Here is a 25,143-nt window from a genome sequence, read left to right as displayed (position 1 = left end):
CCCCCAACCACAAACCCTATCTGTGAAATAATTTTCTTGAAAAATTCATGACTGACTTAACTGATTAATATGTATGTATCTCAATGTCCTCTATGGATTATTTTTTTTCTGTCTGATCTTCTGCAAAGAACTTCCAGTTGGCTATTATATTCAATAAGTGAAAACTCACGGTCCCAAGAGGCTAATTATCCATGGTTTTGTTACAGTATTAATTCTGGCAATCATGGAATTTTAAAATTCAGCTGAGGTAATATGAAAAGCAACTCTTTTAATAACTGCATGACCATGAAATACTGCAAAGAAGTTTTCTGAGATCATTTGCTACTGTGAGATATGGCTTTCCCAGTACTCTCTTAGCTGCTTTTCTGTCATGAATTGAGAAGAGAGAATTTTGGCCCTAAAGGTTGAAATTGTTATTTTATTTCCTCAAAAAGCAGTTTTGGGCAAAAGAACCGTTCCTTCAAAACATATTTTGAACACAGGGAAAGGACTGCATTAGGCTGCAGCCTGCAAAATGACAAAGTTTCTCATTCGCCTTGGTTTTTCAGCAGTGCTTAGCATTCACAGCTTCAGGTGGGTTTGGTGGGAGATGTGGGTGTTTCAACATAAAGACTTTTATGCTTCCTCCTTCCAAGGGGCTCAACTTACAGTTGGTTGAACGCCATTTGGATCACGCAAGGACACCCCTGTGCCTGCAGCTGCTGCTACCAAAGGGTCTGAGTCTCCTGTAGGTCCCATGTCACATGTGCCTCACTTCTCCCTAGAGGTACCTCAGACACTTCAAATGGCACCAGATGCCTATATTAAAGCTGTAAAGTTGGACCCCATCAAATATGAACAAAACACCCACAGAAGGAGACCTACAATCATTAAGGACAGATCCTGCTGCTATATTCACCATCTCCCTGTACTCAGTCATAACGTTTATACCATGTATAGTCCAGCTAATAAAGAAATCAGCCTCCCTGGACCTCTGCCTAACCATTTTTCTCGTTTTCCAGTTGTTTCTGCAGTGCCCTAACTGGACAGCTGCTGTCATGGCGTTTGCTGTGATCTCAGTTTTTATTTCAAGTTCCTGAACTTCATCTTGATTAAAAGAAATAAAAATTATAATTCAATTGCGCGTGGAGGAATAGTTTATTCACATAACCCTGGTAGTTACTTGCAGAGTGTCTCTTTGGTATATAGGAACAGAGAAAATCTACTTTGTGGGTAATCCTGTTGTACTTCGAGAGCCAAATGAGTGTGTGAAGCATAGAACCTCGGAGGCCAGAATAACCTTTGGTTTTGTCCAAGATGCAACAGACAAATGGTGCTCCTTGAAGCAATCTTCAGAGTCCCTTCAGCTTTAATCTGTGCAGTGATTAATTAGCAGGTGTCAGGTTTTAATTTTTTTTTCTTAATTTGGGATGAACTTGGCAAAATATAAGCTGAAAAAAGTGATTTACTTACTTATTGTGGCCCCAGATTCGGGCCTGTTCAAGGAACTGATGATAACAAAGCCAAAGCCTTCATTCTCCTTGCGGTGGATCACAACGTCGCTGGTTTGCAGGCTGTGAGAAGCGAAGCCCTCGGGGGGTGTAGCATTGCTACTAGAGACAGCGTGATTGCTGTTAGCGTAAGTAGCATAGTCACTTCTTGGAGAACTGTGGTGCGTAGAGACTGAGCCTGGGCTTCTGCCATTCTCTGGGCATGGGTCTCCTACAACACAAATCACACCAGTATTACAGTCTGACTTGCTCAGTGGCTTGGCTTTGTGACTTACACTACGTTTGCTAATGCAACATGAATAACAGTTGACTATAGCCCAGACTACCGCAAGTATTAAACTAGGAGCTGTAATAGATGCAGAGAGACAGGAATCTACACAATTATGCAAAACATTCAAGGGCAATCAGATAAAGCAAGCATGAACACTTGCTGCTAAGCTCTCTAAAAGAGAGGAAAGGAAAGTAAGAAACAGTGGCTATCTGGACTGCAAAAACATTAGCAGGCACTATTCCCTTGTCTGCTGGTTGATCTGTCATCAAGAGGAAAATGTGGCCATCTAATCCAATATAAAATTATTTGTGTTTGGATTAAAAGAATTTCAGCAGGCAGCTAACATAGAGTAATTAGGATTAGCTGCATAATGTTCCTACAAGTTGATTAGCGTGCTCAAAAGATGTTCACGGAACAGAGCAGTTATACAAAGAAAAATAACCACAAATAGTTTTTCTGTGGGTGTCGTGACAAAAGCAGTGGTCATTTAAAGGTTTTGAAGATGCTCTTGTGTGGCGAGTTCGAAAGGGCGGAAGTGAAAATGGAGTCCATCCACACGTCAGTATTGCTTGATAGTAACGAGAACAGAACAAGTTAAGTCTTGCGGGGTTACACGCTTTTTTAGTACAAGCATTCTGGTGATTGAAAACACTGAAGTTGCACTTCCAGATGGGAAAAAAGATTTATATTCCTCGCAGATCTAAGTTGTTTACACAAATCGGCATTTATTGACAGCTTTAATACAGAACTTTCAGATGAATGTAAGTAACGTGTTTTCTGTTTGGAGCAATGAGAGCGGCAGAGTCATTCTCCTGAACATGTGAAGAGCTCACGCGCACACACATACATCCTAGGAAGAGAGCTTGCAAATTAAACCTTCAGTGTGTGTATATATTAATAAAATAAACATCATCCAAGGGCAAGCTATTGTTTTCTCAGTCAGGTGTGTCCTTTAGCAGTCCTTCTGCAACTATGAAATAAAATGATTAGAGAGAATAAAGAGGAAGAAAAACAAACAATTATTGTACTCCTGCATTAGAATTGAAAACCTCCAAGAGTTATTGAACCAAATCTGCAACTAAATGCCATAGTCAGTGACAAGAGAGATCTCATTTTCTGGCTGTCATGTTTCAGAAAGCTGAATATTGTTTATGTCAGTATGGCTGCAACAGAAAGGAAATTATCTTAGCCTGCAGAATGACCAAGAGCTGGCTTGGCCATAAAGGAATGCAGCTGAATGCCATTAAGTATAGGGAAGGAAAGATAGAGAAGGAAAAGTTTAAATGGCTATTTGATTGTCAGCTGTGCAATAGATATTAATCAGAAAAATTACATTTTACTTCTGCCTGTGAAAACAATGGCATTTTAATCTGTGTTATTCCGAATACCACATTTTCCTAATCAAATTGTTTTCCAGACCTTGTGAATGGTGATTTTCTGTTCCAGATGTGGGTAAGTATCTGTGCAAAATGGCGATTCCAGGCGAGGGCTAACATACATACACCAGCTATCAGGGCTAAGATACATACATTAGCTATCAGGGCTAAGATATGTACATCAGCTACCAGGCAGGTAAGGAAAGCCCCAGACCCCTCTGTTGTATACATTCACGCTAGTGAGAAATTCCCACGGAACGAATTGGCCTGATGTGTCAGTATAGCATTTTTCAGTCATGCTCAGCACCAGTAGTTTTAAAATTTTTCCACAAAGCTTATGTTGTAACACACCAAATTAAAATCCTGTTCAGCTCCTGAAATGCTTCAACATTAATGAGTTACACACTGTACTCCCCGGTGTGGCACTCTCAAGGCCCAAGAATAACTCCAGGTGTTTTACCAGCTTGCTTCATTTTCTGTGCCAGGAGACCAGAGTGTCTAATAGACCCTTTTATTTCATATTTAACAAGCAGCAGCGAAGGCTGGCATTCACTCTGTACTAACCCTCTTGCTAATTTTGCCTGCCGTCTGTATAGCCGGCTGACCCGGGAAAGGTGCTAATCGCAAGCGCTCGGCGGATTACCTTGGTTATTGGCCATTTTCCTAGCGCTGGGGGAGCTGCGAGGGGGCGTCGCGCCGGGCGGAGGGGGACCTTTCTGGCTGGAGGACTCTGGAGTCAGTAACAGAAGAAAGTCAGTCCCGCGAGAGCGCGGCTGGCAGGGAGCTGCGGTGCCGCAGTGGGAGGGGGACTGCGAAGACGAAGGTGAGTGGGAGGGCGGCTTTTTGGCAGGGGAGCGAAGGGGAACGGCGCAGGCAATGACAGTGGATCTAGGGCATAGGGAGGCAGAAGACAGGACAGGCTGGGAACGTGGTTTTGCTCATTTCTGGTGCCTCAGTGAAGTGCACTCACCACAAATGTTTTAAAAGTTCTTAAATAAACTTCTTCCCTGAAGTAAGCAAAGGTTGCAATGGAATGGCAGCAAATCCTCCCATTAAAGCTTTAATAGATGCTGCCACACATTTTTCCAGGTTCCAGTGTTTCTCAATAATTGAGACTGAGCTAGCCTAAAGCTTTAATTTACTTCAAATTCTTCTTATTGTTTCAGGTTTGTTTTCTGAATGTGTCTGCTCGAAGGAAGGATCCGGCCCTGTTCCTAGGAGCCGCTTGTGCCATAGAGAAGATTTTCAGCCAGCTTGCGTTGCAGTCGTGAGGGAAAATTCCAGATGACATCAGTGAGACCAGAAATGGGCTTTTAACACATACAAGAGTGAAATGAGTTCCTGCCCTAAACAGTTAACAGTCTCGGAGCCTTTCTCTGATTGCTTTTCGACACAGTCAACTTTAGCAGCTTTAACTTAGGTGAACGTTTTGTCCCAAAAATGGACAAGAGGAGACAGCACAGACCAAGACAGCATGGGACAAATCCAGAGCACTCATGATCACCACACCGGGGTTGCCAGTATTGTTTCCACTTCTGAAGGAAACAACACTCAGCTGTAGTGTTTTTGTTGCAGAAACAGGAGACACATATTTACAATTATTCTTTCTTCAAAATGACACAAACATTCACTTTGCTTTTAATTTTCTGTAATTTTTTTTTAAAACAGCACCTCTTTGTGCTGCCAGCATTGAGATCTGCTTTTTCCTTTCACCTTTCCCAGCCTTCACTCACCCGTGGGTAGCACCTTTCTCCTCACAGTAAGATTCACTTGCCCATTTCGGGCAGCGTTATGCATGAGATCAATCACATATCGGTGGGTTTTGCCGGCCACTGGAATCCCATCCACATACACGAGCTCATCACCAGGATGGAGACGACCATCTCGGTCTGCTGAGCCCATGGCAATTACTGCTCCGATGAGAATCTAGGCAGCAAAGAAACAAAATCCCATCATATATACATCGAGCATTCCATTTAGTGCCATGAATGTTGCAGCGATTTTTCTTTTCTTTTGAAATTAAGCTAGCAATTCAGTGCAGGTGAAGAGATCTGTGTGTGTCTGAAAGCTGTGCTCCTCCTCTGTGGCTATGACTGAAGATGTTCCCTTGCCTTTGGTAAGAAGGTAAGATGTTTCCTACCTCCGTAGGAGTGATACACCTGGGATCCCTGATCTAAGGACGATTGACCTGGTATCTTCAAATCAAGACAATCTGACTACAAGGAGTGTTGAGTTTATATGGACTACATTATGCAGAAGATCTAAACAGGTCAATTGCACGTAAGGGTCTTTTTGACTTAAAATTAGTTAGCCTGCATATTTCTTATCGAAGGTTCCTCACTGCTGTGTGATTTAAGCAATACACTTGAGGTCAGTAATGGAAGTGACCCCAATAGACAGACTTTCAGAGTTTGCCTTGGGACTCTTTAGGGGAAAAGAAGTGCTATATCAAATGCTGTTACTCATATTGAATAATTGCTCAGGTAGTGGTTGATTAACAATCAGGAAAAATGTCAGTTTACTCTGGATGAATAATTGCTCAGGTAGTGGTTGATTAACAATATGGAAAAAGAGGAAAAATGTCAGTTTACTCTGGGCAGATGTTGTTTTCCCAAATTGACATTTAAATGTAATTTGTATGGGACATATAAACTAGTAAAAAATCTGTTCAAAACCTTTTAATGACTTTCTCCACTTTCTATGCACATAAATTCACATAATTTATTAGAAGTAGACATATATATATTCCCTGTGGAATAACTGGTAGAACAGTTGAGATTGATTCAAACAAAACCTGCTTTCTTTGAAAGAATATTAAAGCATTCACAGAGCATGTTCCAAATTTTCCTTTATCTTGTTCGGTGCAAGAGTGAGCACAGAATGATGGATATGACATGCCGTGTGACAATCCGCTTTAAAAAATAAAAGATAAAAGCTATCAAGTATTGCTTTTCATGATGAACTGCAAAGGCTAGATGTAGTAAGTCACACAGGTGGTCTTGTGGGTTTTTTGTGGTCTTAGCTGCAGAGTTGCAAGTATCCCAGCAGAGTGTTTAAATGAAACCCCATGCGGAGCCTGGAGAATTTTCCCATTTCTAGCCTCCCTTTGGCTTATTTTTGCTTTCAAAACTTAGCAAAGCGAGAACACGATGCAGCATTTTCCTGCTTCCTGGTGTTCCTGGGATCCTGTTAAGCAGTGCCAGGCTGAGTTGCCAGTGAGACTCTTTCAGGTTCTCCATTCTGTTCTTCAAATAGTGAAAGAATCAAAGCTTTGGAAAATACTTTGTGTAAAATTCAACTATGAAATATGTATTTATGCTCCTTTCTTGGACAGGAAAAAAGCTGTCCAAAGCTATGTTTAGCTAGATCTCCACAAAGTATTTTCAAAACCTTTATATTTGGGCATCCTGTATGAGTAAGAATTTTTTCCTCGTTGCCTTGGGAAGAGACGGGTGATATCCCTCTGCAGCTTGAAAGATTGTAGGGGGTCGCCTTCCTCTTTTAGTTTTATTGAGCATTTGCAGTTTCTTTATAATTGGCTGCCAAAGTATTGAACAACTTGTGCATCTTCAACCTTTGGAGAAACACAAATGCAGCTCACTGCATGGTAGGTCATCAGTATCTACAGCAAAGTGCAAAAACTCTTTCTAGTTTTGATGAATTAAGTACTTATTGCTGATATTTCACATGTCCTCAGTGGAATGTGATTGTGTTACTCATCTTAGTGGTGGAACTGACTCCTAGCATAAGCAGCAGAGTCCTACTTTAAACACTTCAGGTAGGTGTGTTTGTCAAGATGATGGCCACCATATCTGTTATTGGGTATATTTAATAGCAAGAATAACTTAATTTTCCTTCCTTTTAATTTTTTATGCCTGCACTTGTTTCTTATCCAGTATCTGCTCTCATCTCATGGCTGAGTAGTTTCCATAAGAGAAATTCTACAAGCAAAACACAAATTGGAAAAATACTTATCAGGATTATATTACCTCTGTAATGCAGTTTCATACCATCATGAGATTGTTTTGAATGTGTGAGGAAAAGGATGATGACATGTTGGCAGTAAGATTAAACATGAGGAATGCTGGGATTAGGAAGATTGTGACAAAGCATAATCTCAAATTGTAGCCTGAGTCTATTAACTCATACATGTTAATCTGCTTTGATACTGCATTTCTTTGTGATTCTTGGTAATTATTTGACTTTGTGTTTCAGTTTTTCTGAATATAACACAGTAGCTTCACAGGCACATAGTGAAATTTAAGTAATACACATAAAAGGTGTGATTCATCTCACCTAATTTTAAGTGTCTGTGATGTCTAAACCTAGGATAATCATCTGAACTCTGTCTAATCACTGCTAAAAATAGGAGTTCCTAAGGCATGGTCTGCATTATCCTAACATTTTGCTATATGGACATCTGTTATGTCTTAGAAATGTCTGTTTCTTGGTACCAATCATAAAAGGAATACTGACATACATCTTGCAGGAATTTTTTGAGAAGAAACCCAGTTGATCAGTGAAAGGTGAAATTCTTAGTGTAATTGTGCATATGTTCCTGTGCTTTTGAGTTTGAGCTGCACAAATGCATCCAAAATATTCCTCCACTTTGGGACAGCAATTTACAACTTGGGTAAAGTCCCAATTTATGTATATTTGCAACCTTTCAGTGATATTATAATTCACTGTAATAATAATAATCACCTCTAACTCCTCAAGTTACTGGGAGATGTGATAAATACCTGTGGTGGTATGAAATCATGAAATTTGAGAGGTGATTTGAACTGGCACAACCCACAGTCTTGACATTTGAAATTTCTCAATAAATTTAAGTCTTTCCTTTGGAAAGTATCTTTATGCTTACAAATATGGAAACTTGAGTAGTCCAGCAGCACTCGCTTGTTCTAAGGTGCCAGGGAGCTGATATAACCAGAATGAAACTAAGCTACAGTCCCTCCATAGTGTCAGTATTATCCTTCTAAAAAAACTTTACGATTCTGCTTCTTTGAAAAACTTATTGCCTTATGCTGAAGAATCCAATTTCCTTTTTAGAAACCAAGCCACAAAGACAAAAGGCAATGAAAGATTCCTTTTGTTCTGTGTTACCTGACTGCACAGCAGGAGACCTGAAACAAACATTTCAAAGCATCTCAGTTCTTGTTTCATGGGAAATGCAGGGGTTTGGAGGACAGGCAGAAACTGCCTCTCCTTTTCTGTAGGTGAAAGGAATGGGAGGCTGCAGGCAGCCTGTCTGTGGCCGAGCAGGGAGGCAGCGGAGGAGAGAAAACAGAGGTAAGAAGTCTTGAATTTGAATACAAAATAGATGAAAAGTAAAAAAAAGTGGAGGACATCTGTCGTCTTTATTAGTGACAAATTTGAGCCGTGAAAACAAACAGATGGGTAACAAAGAGGGAGCGAGAACTGAGAAGTCCAGCATGGCAACACCTTGAGGAGCTGCTGCTTTGCCTCGTAGGACCCTCAGCCTCAACCTAGGATCTTATTAATTCCTGAGGACTTTGAGACATGGTTTGTGTGGAGACACAAAGCCTGTTAGACTGATAAGTCTGAGGGAAAAATGCTTTTGTATTTGCAAACCCTGAAATAGAGATAGCAACCTTGAGGCTAAGCGCAGGCTGAGAGCGATTGTTCAAGCAGGACAGTGAAGCATCTTAGAAGGTGGCTCAGAGAAGGCAGCGGTTTTGGTTCTGCTCTCCAAAAATAGCAAGATGCTTATCTCTGCACTTGGTATCCAGCTATGACTCTTTGACTTTGTTCAGCAAAGCCAGGTCAGTCCTTCACTGAAAAGAAACTAGAAAGAGCTGCTTCCTCTGTAACACTTCAGTGCATAATGTATGTCGCTTGGAGGCAAAAGACTCATTTCCAAATTCCCACTCTACTGGATTGTTGAGCAGAGACTTAAATTCAGGTGTCCCACAACTCCAGCATGTATTCTTAACCATCAGAATATTAGATATTCTATACCAATTTTCTTGCAGTCCTTTAGGTTGAAATAATTCAATTTTATAGAAATTATCATCTTTTAGATGAGGCATTGGAGCTGCACTTTCCCCCGTGAGAATGTCATAAACCTCCAAAATGCAGAGCCAGTCAGACGCTCAGTCTGTGACTACTCAATTATCCATTTGTAATGAAAAAAGCACTAAACAGGACACCAGGACAGACTTCCCCAGAATACTGAGCAGCCTTGTAGCCAGGGACACTTTCCTGGGGGGTAGGAAATGCCAGTGGACACTACTGTTCAAAGCTGGTAGAGGGAGACTTCCAAATCTTCTGCTAGTGCCAATTCTTTGCAGGATAAAATGATAAAATGGGACATTTCCTCTAGCTCCTAACAGATGTCCTTTTTAGGCTCACCCAGTAGGCAAGCTTTGAGAACCCAGACTGGCTGGGACATCCAGAAAGGACAGGAAAAATGCTTGGTTGGGGGATGTGCAGATGATGGCTCAGTGGCCTCATTTTGTGTGCGCTGGGACATGCTCCGTGGAAGAAAGTTAGATGCCAGAGGGACTTTAGGCGCACTGCAAGTGTAGATGATGTTGTTTTGGAGTCCTTCTGTAAAGCCACACCTCATCTAGCTTTGAAAATCCGTTCCAAAGCATTCTAAAGTAGGGTCTTTGCATTTCAATCAGCACTTGAAGCACGTGTTTTAGAATGGAGTGCAGTTGTTTCTTTTTGCAGGAGGCATCAGTAAGCTATTAATATTTATCAGTACTTTGGCAGATGTTGACAACTTCAAAATAGAGGAGCTTCTTTGTTTCTCAGAGCCCTGTGTTGGTTAAAGCTAATGCTTGAATGACAACTATATTATTCTCTATGGATTTGAATACGAAATATATAGACCTATCAAGTCATTATATAGTTATATTGTAGTTAACTATCTACACATTATCTGAGAAGTGTGGTAACACAGGACTCTGACTATGCCTTAGGTTGTGATACTAAGATGTTATCATTATCGACTTGGGATTAGTCCTTGCTGACAAACTGTAGTTACATCATCAAAGTTATTCTGAAGGAGTACTAACTCTGCCTGCTCTCTCAAAATTATAGTGTTTATATATATATCACTAATTTACCAAAATGTGTACACATTTCTTTTAAAAATCGTGGGCATATTTTATTCTATATTTTATTTCACCTGCAATGAATCTATGTTGGTTTTGTTACCTGTTATTTGGTTACGGGGACATCTCCCTCCTAATGGTATGAAGCTACCATTTTTATGCCTGATGCGTCACATGATGCTGTCATCTAACCTGGAACATGGACTACCATTCCCTAGTGGAGCCTTCTGTGTTCCTGGAAATAAACTGCATTGCCAACAGTATCTTTTAACCTTATGTGTATATATATAGTTTGCCTACATTGAACACAGCTATGCATAGTCTTACATAATCTGATTTTTAAAATCTTGTGCTTAAACTTGATTTTGGAAAGTCAAGATTAAAAGATGCCAGGTCACACTCTGCAGTAAAGGGCTGAGTGACGCACCATTTCTAACTTAATTCCTTCTGATTCTAACTTAATTTACTGTGACATCTTTTAGATGAGGACAACCTGAGACTCCTCTTTTTATTATGGATGAATAAAAAAGCCATTTTACTTATAGCCTTAACATGATGTTCGTTTAGGTTCAGCTATGTAGCAAAAATTTTCCTGACCTTTACACAGATTTTAGAGTTATAAAAAGGAAAATCAGGAAGAAATAACTCACAGGCTGTCCAGGCTCATCTCCTCCCAGGATCCTGAAGCCAAACCCAGACTCCATTCTCCGAAGGTGAACATCCAGCTCCTTGTAATCGGGACCTGGTTTAAAGGGAAATCCCACTGAGCAAAGCATTTTGGCTTTGTCTTGAGCATTTGCACCATCTTCCCCCCCACCTCGTACTCATTGCACGTGACTAATGGCAACCTGGTTAGAGCTTGTGGAAACAAATGGGACACAATGAGTTGTACACAGACAAGGAGGAGACTTGAAAATGTAGGTATCTCTTGGAGGATGATTATGTTCAGTAGAATACACTAAACCAAGCTAGAACACATTCACAGGAGAACAGTACTGGGAAAGTCTGTCCAAAATAGAGGTCATAAAGATGCCTTCTTCCTACAACTGACTGCATAATATATTGCTGCTCATCCACCTCTAGTATTTAATTTGTGTTTTCTGTGCAGTTCATTAAAACCTAAAAAGGATAAACTGAAATGGGAGATAGAGATACATAGAAAAATTATCAGTCCAACTTACAAAAGATGAATAATCATTACAGGCCGTTTTATTTCCACACGCAGAAATAAAGCAGTGTGTCTTTTTATGTAATGTAGCTTTTAAGTACTCCACTTTCAGGTAATACCCTCAATAAAGAGTTTTGACGAAAGCTATCATTATAAGCCTTTGAGTCTTAGGGTTTAAATTGAAAGCTAACATCATTAACTTGAACTCCTTAATGCTATTCAATTAAAGTCTCAACAGCTTTATGAATCATTAAGATTGTGCTTCCATATGCCTGCGTAACTTGCCTGTAAACATATATTCTGCCCTGGAATATATCAGTCGAGGAAAACAGTGGTTTTTAAAAGTCAGTTTCTTATAAAAGTGTCTTTAGCTTCATTTGAAAGAGCCCATTGTTTTGAGTCTTGATGCCCCCAAAATACAAAAGAGAAATTTTGAAGAAAGTGAAACCGTAAGCAATTAGAGGACTAAGAAGTTGTCTGTTTTGACTATTGCTTTCTCTGCATGTTCAGAGATGCTTTAGGCTCACCACCTAAAGCAGAACAGTGATCACAGGAATGGTCTTTTGTACAGATTGCACTCTGGTCTATAAATTGTGACAGCTTTTGGCCAGCGTCAGCTTGTTGCCAACCCCAACAAACAAAAAGGGATGAGTAGGTTTGTTCCAGCAAACTGTTCTTAGGGTCTCCAGTTGTGCCTTGTTTCCTCAGGAGGGGAGGGACTACAGATGGCTGAAGCATGGTACTTCACAACTCTCATTTAAGATCCCCCCACCCCCGAGCCATCAGTGGACACCTCGCAAACTGTGGAGTTGGGCAGATCCCAGCTTTAGTCTGGGATTAAAGCTGATTCAGTTTCAGTCAGGTCTTGCCAAAGAGAGACACAGAACTATGTGCAGTGGCTCTGTACCACGACCGTGCAATAAAAATCCTCTCTAGACAGTGGCATAGTGCATTATTTCAGCGACATATATTGGTATGAGTGAGACTGAATCACAAATATTTCTGTCAGTAAAATAGAAGTATTACCTTTCCCTACCAACTTGCTTCTCATGTAATTAGAAGATAAACCCAAACAGATCCTAACACCTTATTATCCTGATTTTTTCAATTTATTTGATAAGTGTCTCAACAGTGAATAAAAGAACAAATGAAGTTTTGCATGTACAGTATGTTAACTCAATGCAAAGGCTGTTTCAAAGTTGCAAGAGGCAAAGGAATTGTAAGATGAAAGCAATACGCTATTAGGCTGTGCCTAAGCGTAACAAGGATGGGGCTTAGTACCAGGGAGAGGGCTTTGCAGATAGACACAGTAGGATCACCATTTACAGCCTGGGTCTAACACTCCAAGGCACTGTTTCCAGCAGTCTGTCACAAACCAGGCACTACCTTTATTTGTGCACACACGAATGAATATACACAATTGGGAATACATTAAAATTATAAGAATGTCAGGTTGTGAAGAATACATGCTCTGGCACACTGAGATGAAAATGTCCCTCAAACACATACATTGACAAAGCTGATCCAAACCAATGTTGGCACCAGGCTCCAAACTAAGAGGTACTGTTTTTTTAAAAAGAGGTTGTTTTTCTACCCATTTAGAATGGAATAGGTAAACCAGGTTGACCATGAAAAGATTTAGGCTGAAAATACTGTATATGGGCATACTTTTCTATGATCTCTAACACAGTTTGGAAGCCTTTGGATTAACTGACTATGCTTGCTCAGAAGAGCTTTCCTTCCTAAATAGCTGGAAGTCTATGGAGCCCATTTGTTGCTAACTCTTACCAGGGCACTGAAAACTGCTTTTAAAAAATAATGTTATTTTCTGTCCCACCAGAAAAACCAAAACATGGGACTAGAAGGGATCCCTAGGTCATCTAGTCCAGTTCCCTGTCATTGCAAGGCTCTGCAAGCAAACAGCATGCAGACCTTAGCAGCAAAGACACTGGGTGCCTAAGCCTGTTTGTGGCATTTGTCACTAGGTCACCTGCCTCATCCAGCATTTCACCGGTGGGTTGCACCCCAAGATTTTATTTGCTTTTTCACCATTGTTATCTCCAGTGACTGACTACTGCACTTAAGGAGTGTTTCCTCCACTGCTGTTTCAAGCTTTCATGACGGGTGTGATATGGCTCCAGCAGCTGCACTGACCAGAGACAACTACACCATAGGTACCTGAAGTTACATGTCTGAATGTGGACCTCATTTCCACCCTTAGTGTCTGTGCTTAGGTCATTAATGAAAATAACACAGAAGACTTATTGCAAGGCTCTCCACTAATACCCTTTCAGTCCAGAAACTGTTCTTTTAGTAGAATTACTTATCTGCTGTCTAGGCGTTCCTCTTTACATTTTGTACTAAGCACTGTCTTCTCCAGGCTAACACACAAGTGCTTCAATTATAACTGCATTTTGTAAAATGCCTAGCTGAACTCTAGATTGATTAAACATGCATTGCTTGTTTGGTGCAAAACGTCAGTTATCAGGTTAGTCTGACACAACCAATGTTTGGTAAACTCCTTTTGCATTAGGTCTCAGTTTATCTCCATATTGGCAGTTAGTCTTTAATAAAAAATATGTTCTAAACTCTTGCTGATGGTGAAATCCCTTTTGCCCTGTTTCTTAAAGACAGGTAAGTTGTTTACTACTATGTGTTTTTACTACAGGAGCTCATGCTTGGTAGATTTACTAAAAGTCCCTACTATTATATACAGCAGTTTCAATAATCCTCAATGTACATTGATCAAGTATTCTTACTCATATATAGTGATTACATTTCATCTGATATTTCTTCAGTTCTTGCCTCTCTAGGATTCTGGTACTTTTTTTTTTTCCTCACAAAGGATTGTTAGATAAACTAAATTTTGCTTTTTCTGGCTGGAGCAGATTTTCAGTTGATAATACAAAGAAAATTACCTATACTTACAGAAGAATGATGCTCCTGTGCCTTGTTATATACTGCCAACTGTTGGTTAATATAACTTCATTTTGGAAAATGTGGGGTTTTTTTTTCTCTTTGTAAGGTAGATTAGCACCTTGCAGTTCATGCCAAGTAAGAAGAAATGAATAGGCTTGCAGACACGGGAGTCAAGCCAAGACTGAATTAGTGTAGTCTTTTGCACAGTTTGCCTTTCCTTCCAGTCAACTTAATATGCCTGAATGTCCCACCTCCTACCAGTTGCGTCGAAAGGAGGGTTCCAGATTAAAGTCAATATTTCTGATTGTATGACATGGGTATCCTGTGCAAGAATGACTATGTTCCCTGTTCTCCCTTGCTTCTCCGCATATTTATATTAGAAAAAGAACTTTAGATTTGCCTGCTAGTAACTTCATTGTCTTTTTTATAGTTGTAGCATTTTGTTTCTTCTTTTTGCATAAAGGAAAATATTCTTAACTGATCATTTGGCCTAGAAGAGAAAAAAAAAAATTCACTTTGCTAGGTTATAAAACCAACTGGCTTCCCCATGAATTTGAGAATGGTATTGGACAAGCTGTGATCTGATCATCACTGCACAGTGAGGATGGTAAAGAGCATTGGGAAAGTCTGCCTTCTGTTTCCTGGATCACGGGGAATTTCCTTTAACTGTAAAGGTACCAGAACAGATTGTTACTGAACAGTAGTGAGATCTCGTAGCTGAAGATGTGCTTATCACAGAATCACAGAATCGCAAGGGTTGGAAGGGACCTCGGGAGATCATCCAGTCCAACCCTCCTGCTAAAGCAGGTTCACCTAGAGCATGTTACACAGGACATTGTCCAGGTGGGCTTTGAATATCTCCAGAGAAGGAGACTTCACAACCCCCCTGGGCAGCCTGTTCCAGTGCTCTGTCACCCTCAAAGTAAAGAAGTTTTTCCTCATATTCAACTGAAACCTCTTATGTTTCAGTTTGTACCCATTGCCCCTTGTCCTGTCGCTGGGCACCACTGCAAAAAGTCTGGCTCCATCCTTGTGACTTCCACCCTTAAGATCAAGTCTCAGCTACATGTCTGTACTGTATGCATTTGAATTCCTAGGTGAATTACACATTGATAAGTGTACATGCAATTGTTTCTTGAAAGTAAGTAGAGAAAATATATCCCTGAAGATGATTAATTCATTTTCTGTATCAAGTTGCAGAAGTGCTATGTGATTTTCATAGCGATAAACCTGGTATTTGGGATGATGCTGCAAATGGTGAGATGGACTTTTTTTTTATTAAAGCTGTTCTATATTGCAATTAAAACAAAGATGAAGAGATTTGTTGTAATAATTTTACAGTCTTCCTGGGCATACTAAACTTTCCTGCTAAAAATAAAAGTTAATTTGGACTCCTTTGCTGAAGATGAAGATTTTTGTTCAATATAAATTGTTACTGCGCATTGTGAATTGTGATTGACACAAATCTACAACAACTTTTTATCTGAGTTTCAGGTGTTCTTGAAAGATGTGAAAAGCTTGAAAAGTCATGGGTCTGCTAGTCTCCAACGTGAATAACTTTTTAAAAAATACACATATTTCCTCTTGATATTTATAGAGAGGAAAAGCTGGTAAATAAAGACTTCAGTATAAAAATCAGCAAAGCAAAAAAAAAAGAAAAAGAAAAAAATAATTGGTGTGCCAACAGTTATTCAACATATAAACCATTCTGGGGTATGCAAAACCAGCCCAATATCATACTTAATTTAGGATCTCTGTCCAACCTGTGTAGGACTAGAAGGGATTGTATATGGGATTGTCAAAACAGCCTTTTCTGTATGGGATGCCAGCTTTAACTGTTCACTTAACTTGGTCACGTCAGGAAATCAAATATTTTAAAACAAGTTCTTTGCCACTTTACAAGACCAATGTCGATTCAAACACCTGAAAAAACTTCCATTTTTGAAAGTTTTTGCTTTTAGTTTTTTACAGAACAAGATATATGTATGGGAGCAAGGAATGGGTGGGACTGCATAATACATCAGTTCTATTCTTTTGCAAATAAAGATAGAATTCATTTTGGTTTTACACAAAACATTGCTTAAGCTTAGACTTGGGCATGAGCTATGGAGATACATTTTTATGTTAAAGAGTGAACACTGATGTATGAAAGTACACATAAAAAATTGTAAAACATATACAAAGACTGGCAGAGGAAAAAGAAATACTCCTTGCTCAAAATGCAAATCTATTATAAAAAGATTTAGAATTAGCATTCTATAACCCCACAAAGCTCATACAAAAATAAAATGGTGACTGGGCAGTCATGACTGGCAATTATCTAGAGAAATGATTAAAGAAAGAAGAATAACTAAAACATAGAATGAAGGACAACTAGTTTACAGAACAATGAAGGCTGAAGAATACTTGCCAGAGGAATCCACTCGAAAACCAGTCCTGGGCAGCACTTGTTCTGAATAGGAAAATGGGGAATTAAAGATGAAATACATTTCTCAAGTTATTTAAAGATGCAGCATCAATTTCTCTGCTGTGTTCTGAATAACTGACATGAAATTTCTACTTTTTACTGCAGTTTTTTTGTTTTCTCCTGCCCTTCGTCCTGACTTCCTAGGTGATACATGTACGTATTCCTGCTAGATGTAGACCTCCCTGTCCATTTTTATGCAAAGCGAAACAGATGGCAAGATGGTAATGTTCCTTTAACATAACATAGGTTATGATGAAGATAAAATTATTAATGTGTTTAAAACTGAAAGTTAGTGACAATATTTGTGCTTATTTAAGTACAGCAATAAAAGGGAAGGTTTAATGGCTGTTTAGATGACTCATGGCTCAATTGCAAAATGTCTTTTATCATCAAGAAGAGCAGGATTTTGTTAGAAGGGTGTATGTTGCCGATAACAACTCGTTGTATGTGAAGGCAAATCCAGGTAAACCCATTTAACCTACTTTTCATGCATGTAGTTTCAAAGTATTTGCATTTCACTAGATGAAATGCAGCAAATAACTTTGTTTTCATATACAACTACTTTGCTGGCACTAGAGGAATCTGGAACAAGTCCATAGCCGAAGTCACACTTCCTTTGCTGATTTTGAAATGTTCTAAGAATTTCTGTTTTATTATCTCTGCAGCACCCAGAGTGAATTGCAAAACATCCCAAGCCAGAGGTGATTTCCACTGGCCTACCAACAACAAAAAGATAAACAAAGCACTAATGTGGCTCTACACCAGAATATCATACCATGCATATTTCACGGTATAAACGGGCTAAGGTCTGTCACATCCGCATCTGTAGGACTGTGATGCAACATATAAGTATATATTATCTTCTGAGATGGGAGGAAGACAGGGGTGGATTTAATATTGTAAGTAGGTAGTTCCAGGCATAAAGAAGCCAGAAAATGCAGTGGAGGCCAGCAGTTTTGGCTAAGCCTTCTGAAAATATGTGGATATGGTGAGAGAAATGAGAAGACAATATTTGCTCTGTGGGCAGCTCCTTGCCACTTTGAAAGAGCTTGGACTAAAGGTACCTGCCTTTGGATGGACTGCTTCCTAAAGGCAGCATGGACTGTGATGGTAGCAGCTGAGTAATTCACAGGTCACTTGAGTCAATACTGAATGAATGCTCTAGGGAAAAGACATTTTCCCCAAAACGGAGATGGAGGCCACTGAATGTCTTACAACTTCTTTTGGTAAGAATATTTACATAACAGCCATGACCTGCTCAAATGCAGATGACTGCTACCCTGCTTACCTAAAATACAGTCTAGAGATTCCACTGGATGGGATCATCCCTTTGGATTTGGTGTTCCTGTTGTATTTGTGTTCACCAGCTGTATTAGGAGTTGTGTCATGTGGGCTATGGTGTTTTAGTTTAGAGGTGGCTGCACATCTTTACTTTGGTGGTTAAAGGAGGTAATTCCTTCACACACTTCAGAGTTTGTAAAGTGATTTGGGATCCATCAACATGAGAGGTGATATCTGAATGTAAATTATTCCACCAGCACAACTCCTAAAAACCAAAACATTTGAAACTGCTGCTGTTCCACTGCAAACTTGGAGGAATTGGGTTTTTTTGCTCACACCTTTTCAAGATTTTAATGGAATTCTTAAAAGAGACAGGCTGATTTTAACGTACAGAAAGCACTTTCATCTCGATAGTCTCAATAACCTTTTAGGTTTGAAAGGACACAAGCCTTTTCTCTTGGTCATCCAGCTAGAATCACTCTTCGGAGCTGCTGTAAGATTGGTTCATTCTGTGTTTCACACCTGAAACCTGGAACTGTGCTATGCTGAAGGTGTTGAATAAAGCCTTGAAGTTCTTAAATGTATGATCACCAGGAAGATAAATCTAAGTGCAGACTTGTATTTTTGGTAACTACAGCAGAGCAATGTTCATTTTAGGAAGAATCTCTGTCAGCAGTCTGGGTCTGCGTACAGTAAGGATATTTGCAATTATGTCACTGGCACTTTGGAAAATAGAATATAACCTCTAAATAGCTGTGCTCATGTGGCAGGCAAACTGTTAGCAACTAGTAGAACACTTCAAAAGAGGAAAGATCTGAGAAGAATGTTTAACTTATAAGAAGGGACTTTATTAGCAATGTCTCCTTATGTCAAATACAGCGATATAGGTAGTCCTCTTCAAAACTCACGTAGTTCTGGGCTCGAAGACCCTACAGAACAGTACGTTCCAAGTGAAGAGGAAGGGCTGCTGGTCCTCAGCCAAGCAGAATGCACGTCATTTGTGCACACCCTGGTGCCTTGTATCCACTAAGAACAAACTGATTGAACTCACAATTTTACAAAAATACCAAGAGACTATAGCAAGCTTTGTTTTATAAAAACCTGTTAATTAGGTTTTATTATAGGAAACTAACCTTTACACAAGGCACTTTGAAACTTTCCATTTACTTATTAGTAAGTTAATTTTGACATTTTCTAAACTTTTACTATATTAAACCTGCTGCCTCCACCTCTTAGAAAATGAGGCAGCAGAAGGCGTGTTTGGAGAGGCTAGGACGAAGAGACCAGGCCACCCAACACTGCCACCACGAACAGGCATTCAAAGTGCAGAAAGTTTTATAATGTTGACATAAGATTTCTGTATTCTGCATATGAAGCCTTTTTGGCTGAACTGTGGCTGGATTGCCATGGGTAGTTGTGGACTTTTATGTGAAATAGGAATGAAATAATTACAAAGTAGAGCTTGAATGAATAATAAAATACTTGGTAAATTTGCTGCATTAATTTTTTTAGTTCAGCTAATCTGTCATAGGAACAAGCATTGGGAAAGTAAAACTAAGCAGCCTTCTTCTGAACTGCTACTTGTATATAACTGTAACTGAAATAAATCTCCACCATGGGCACTACTCTATGTGCTCTGGAGAACGAGGACACAGCTGTGCATTTCAAGACTCCTTCCCTATCAGATGAAGGCAAAGCCAAGGTTAATTTTGCTATTAAAAGACAGAATAGTAAAAAGCTTGCACATCTGGCTTCGTGTTTAGTCTAAAATAAATTACACCCATGGTTTCAAAACTGAAATAAACAAGGCCTGGGACACCGTCCTGACTTAACTGAAACCAATGGCTAAAATACCAGGCTTTGCTGTCAAGATACAGCCCTAGGAGCACAGTTCACCCACAACATGATGGAAGGGTATTCTTATTTGCACCAGTGGAGTCGCTGGTATTCTCTGGAGGAAGAATTATGCCGATGAAAGGTAATGATGATAATATTTATTATCCATACTGCGTTATTTTCTGGATCATACGTTATTGAATGCTAGATACATGGAACAAAACTAGCACTAGGAAACATTTATATTTCAGCACCGCAGTCTTAGCCATGCTTTAGGTAAATAGGAGTTTTACAAATGAGCAGAATGAATACCATCATGCTGCAGTGTCCTTTCCAAAGCTGGGCAAGCAGCAGTTTGAAACAGCACATAGGCAATGCAGTTCCCATTGGTCTCATGCAGCTGTGACCAATTTCCCAGTGCTTACAAGTCAGTTTTCTTAAATTATTACTTTGACTTCTGAAGTACACCCTGCCACTTTGCAGATGAAAATCTACTTGTATACCTTTACTAAAAGTGTAAGTTGTTCAAGAGAAAGGAATACTGCATCTTTAATACCACCATCAGTTGTAAAACTGACACTTCATATTAGCATAGGTCATTTGGGACCTACTTAGCAATCCAGCAATCAAAATCACTTTACATGCAGATTACTGTGCTGATGATATTCTCATAATTCTATTTGAAAATGCTTTTGGTTTCACTGTCAGTTCTTATAACCAACAAATCTATTTTGTCATGGTGAGTAACTTTCTGCACTGATGAACAATACAAAATTATTTGGCATTGTTCTGCTAAATTTCCTCTCCTTTTGTTATACATCATCTGTTATTTAAAAAAGGGTTACATTCATTTAGTAAAATAATATCTTAGATCTCTATGCTGTTGTTTAGGGTAGCAATAGATGCAAGGAAAACAACAAGCTGTACTCTTTGGAAATTACCTTCCTACAACTCAGTTGCTCATACTCAAAGTCAAGAAGTAGTTTGATGATAATACGTAATAATTAGTAATTTCCCAATACTCTTTTATTTACTAAGTGAAGGCAGGCATGTCTTACAGATATAAAGAGCAGTAACTTGTGAACAGAAATATTGAAAGATATGGCAAACAGAGCTCAAGGAAGATTTAAAACTAGAACCTCATTTTCTGAATTTATAGTTCCAAATGTTTTACCCATACAAAACTCCTCTTTATATATATACAATACCTGAGGATACTATATATTTAATGCTATGGTACTGTTACATGTATATACATATGCACACCTATGTATATATCTTTTTAAAGCAACATAACCAAAATGTGAATTTTTTTTAGTCTAGAGATGAGCAAAAGTGGGAAAAGTTGTTAGAGGCAAAATTGTTGTTAGGAAAATACTGACTGAAAAAAATTGCAGTAAAAATTATGTGAAAGATTTCCTTCAATTTTTAAGACTGTAACTGTGTAGGTTTTCAACTAACAAGCACTGACAAGAAAATTCTGCCTCACTGTAGACTATGCCATAGATACCCTTCAGGTGATAACGCATTCAATTCTGTACACCTAATTTTTTTTTTTAATGTTCCATGAGTATCAAATTTAGGAAACCCTGATGGCCTTAGTATTTTTCTGCAAGAATGGGATTTTCAAAGTTACACGTTCTGAGTTAGTATAATGCTGTCTGACAAATCTTTCCCATTGCTGATACTTTAATGCATATCTGTGCTGAACACCTGAAGAGATATTGCAGAGGAGAGGTAGCCTGTGAATTTGTGTTGAAATGTTTGCCTGTGATGCTTAGAGAAAGGTATTCATAAGTCTGCGTAAGAAAACGCCCTTATTTTATCAAGGCTAATAATGTATTATGCTAATACATTTGGTATTTACAGGTTTCACAGCTGTTGGTGGACTTTGATTTTTGGTTCTTTTCCAATTTGTCTAATTCTCTGGCAGCAAAAAAAAAAAAAAAATAAAATCACAGTGCATAAGACAGCTAAGCATTTGAAAGGAACTTGAGAAATTCATGATACCACGGTCAGAGGACAAAATAACATAGGAGATTTTGAGGGAAGTTACCTTTGTCCTTCCAGTAAAAGGTGGAACTATAATTGTTCAGATTTCACTTTTAATGAGATATTATCACTGGTTTATCTCATTCTTCTTACTGACATTTCTGTATCACATCACCAGTCTTGGACTACCACACCAAGTGAAGGACAAATGTAACATAATCGCTGTACAAAAATGTTTTATTTTACTGCTATCTTTAGAGGAATATAAAACCAAATTTCTACTATACGTTTTATAACTAGAGAAATATTCTAGCATAATGATTCCCAACAGCTTTTTGTCTCCTGTTTGACTAAAGTCTGCCTACACAGGCCTCTGAACAAGGTTTGTTATAAACTGTGTATTTACAATAAACAGAGTTCAATATAATATATAAGAGAGGATAAGGAGAGTTTATGAAGGCAAAAATGTTAAATTCAGGAGAATGTGTTCTTCCAAAAACAACTGCAGTGCTCCAGTTACAGCTGTAAGAACTGGTGCATATAAAGTCTTACAATTCTTTTCATTAATAGGAAAATCCTGATCTGATGTTCCGTTTTCTAGCTTCTGTACCCAACTTCCATGGTTTTCAGCAGCGTCATCCTGTCACTTACATTCTAAGAGTTTTCATAAGGAGAAAGGAGTTAAGGGATTTGCCTAAAATTAACAGTTGGCTGGTAAAAGGGGAAAGTATCCAGTTATTTGAGCAGGTCGCCTCCTCCATTTCTGAGTTTTGCAAAATACTGTAACAGCAGAAAACTAGGTAGGTTCTCTTCATCAGGGAGAAGAAATAAGGGGGGGGGGGGGGGGGGGAGAGAAAAAAAAAGAGAAAAAAAGTAGAGAGATGAAGAGATGTAGCTTCAAAAAGGACAGACAGAGAAGAGAACTATTTCCCTTCTTTTGCTTTTAGACAGCTGTTTTGGGTGATGTGGCAATCTTCATCAGTCTTTGGAAACACTTTACGATCCTTTCTGGCTACTCGGAGCTCTTGAGCACAGCTGATGGGCAACAGCAGAGGCAGGTGACAGCTAACGGGTAAGAGCTGACAGGTAACCACTAACTCACGACAAAAAATTTTCCAAGGAGCTATGACTTACAAAATAGACTTGTACTCTTCTTTTGTACTAATGAATCATTTGATTTGTCTCCAAGCTGTATTGGTAGAACTGCCTCTACAAAACTGTTTCCAGCCTGAAAGCAGTAGTCCTTTGTAATTCATATGTGATCATTAAAAATTGAAATCTCCCTGTTGCACAGGGTCATGCAGGTCCTTCACGTTCCCAAGGTGGAAAAACATTCTTGTAGAATGAAAATCGTCTTTAGTCATGGAGACTTCCTGCCTGAAGTCCATTTCTTGCTATCATTAGATGGGGATGAGCATACCTAGCAGCTAGGGCAAAAGCTTACAATTCAGAGTCTAGTTCTTGCCCTGTTTCGAGTCATGTCACCTATGCTCCTCACAGAACTATACTGTGATGTGTAACTTGCTCAACCCCCTGATAGGGAAGCAGGGGGCTTTGATGAGGTCCTGGTGCGTGCTGACTCCAGTGAGATCCTCTCCTAAAAGAATCTGTGGAAATCCAGAGCTATAGCAGTACAAAAATGAACTGTTTAGTAACAGAGTCTCACTGGGAAACAAAAATCTAGCGCTATCTCTTTCTTTTTGAGTTTTCCAGGTCATGATTGTTCATGTTTTCGCACTATTTTTAGAAGATGAACCTCCTTCTTTTCTGGTCTTGTCAGGAGATAAGGCAAACTTGCTTTGAGATAAGAAGTACTTAAAATATCCCAAAGTAGCTGAACTTTTCCTGTGCACTTTAAGGGTATGACTTTACTGAAGATAACCAACCTGACACAGCCATACGGTAGGAAACTAAATGTATATTATCATGAAACTCTCCCTCCTATCTACTCAATTTAGATGACAATTTCTTGACTCAGTAATGGATTTCCTGCCTGTTGTTCCTCTCTTCAGGAAACACCAGCACTATGCAGAGAATAGAAGCAATCAAAGGCTTGACAAATTGAATTTGCTTAAATGTGTGCTTATGGCATTCATGAAACAAAAATGTCAGAGAGGATGTTTGGAGGCAGTTATTTATGACCAAGAGATATGAATGAATGCAGAAGAGGTCTGTTTGGGAAATGTGGAGTCAAGCCTTAGAGAAAAGCATCAGAGGAGAGCAAATTAAAGCTTTCAAGATTATCTAGAAGATCAGGACACTGCTGGAAATCTGGAAGGAGTGGTTGCTGCAGTCTTGCTATTCATCCCTCACTTTCTTGTTTTGGGCCTAGCAGCTTCATGATTTTTAATTCTTATTTTGTCTAGGTAGCTGGCTGAAAAAGGCTTGTATACAGTTTCCAGTTTCCTCTTGGACAGAACTCAAGTGCAGTTAAACCATTTAAACACAGGCTTTAACATAACTCCAACCTGTGAATTATCAGCTCTTCCCCTGGTGTAGCATGCACTCCTGAACATGGTAGATTGTATCAGTAAAAGACTGGAGTTCATGTTGGTCAAGGAAGTATGCAGAAAACTCGTAGAAGGCACCCATGAATAATAATTGATCATTTCCTTCTTTTATTGAATGGTGTAACATATCTTTTGGTGTAATATATTGTCTTTTGGGGTGTAAGCCAGTTTTTGTAGTTGACATCAGACCTATATTCCCACAGTTTTATGAAGGGCAAACAAGCCTATTTACTTTCATTAATATTTAGGGCAATTCTGTAAATACAGAACTCTTCATATTGGGAATCAAGATGAAAGGAGATGCTGTATGAATATGTATCATATATATACATATAGCATGTATAACTCTTTCTTAATTGTCTTTCAAAGATACTTGTTTCAATGCAGGGAGTCTGTAATCTGTGCTTTTCCACTCTTGGCTTGATGATGGTTCTGACTCTGCTGAATGGAAAGTGCAGAATTTTTGCTAAAACGGTTCATCTCTAGAAACTGCACAGATGAGAAGCAATTATTTGCGATAGATTTTCCATTCTTTAAAGCAGTATATGAAGTCAAGTGCTTTCAGTAGAGGTGCTGAACTAGATAAAACCCTTGTTAACTATGGAATTGTTTCTTTTCTCTTTAATTTCTCTTCAATTTCTCTTCATAGTCCCAAATCCCAGCACAATGGGGAATAGCATTTCCACTCTGGCTCTGGCAAAGCTTTTTATTTATTTGTCACTCTAGCCCTTAATGCACAAGGGAAAGA

At 39.1% G+C, this 25,143-nt stretch overlaps 1 protein-coding gene across 1 annotated transcript in view; it reads right to left on the bottom strand.

Annotated features, from left to right (window-relative positions):
- Window positions 1-25,143, bottom strand: part of MAGI2 (membrane associated guanylate kinase, WW and PDZ domain containing 2) — a gene marked incomplete at its 5' end in the record, with an annotated part of 532,170 nt that overhangs the window by 62,202 nt on the left and 444,825 nt on the right. Inside the window, 5 exon segments of the mRNA XM_035896847.1 lie at window positions 1,453-1,701; window positions 3,781-3,867; window positions 4,871-5,063; window positions 10,873-10,964; window positions 16,720-16,761. Coding sequence (XP_035752740.1) covers window positions 1,453-1,701; window positions 3,781-3,867; window positions 4,871-5,063; window positions 10,873-10,964; window positions 16,720-16,761 — 663 coding nt within the window.

The sequence above is a fragment of the Egretta garzetta genome, unplaced genomic scaffold, assembly GCF_000687185.1.
Source record: "Egretta garzetta isolate BGI_Z169 unplaced genomic scaffold, ASM68718v1 scaffold156, whole genome shotgun sequence".
Lineage (NCBI taxonomy): Eukaryota > Metazoa > Chordata > Aves > Pelecaniformes > Ardeidae > Egretta > Egretta garzetta.
This window is presented reverse-complemented; position numbering and strand designations above follow the sequence as displayed.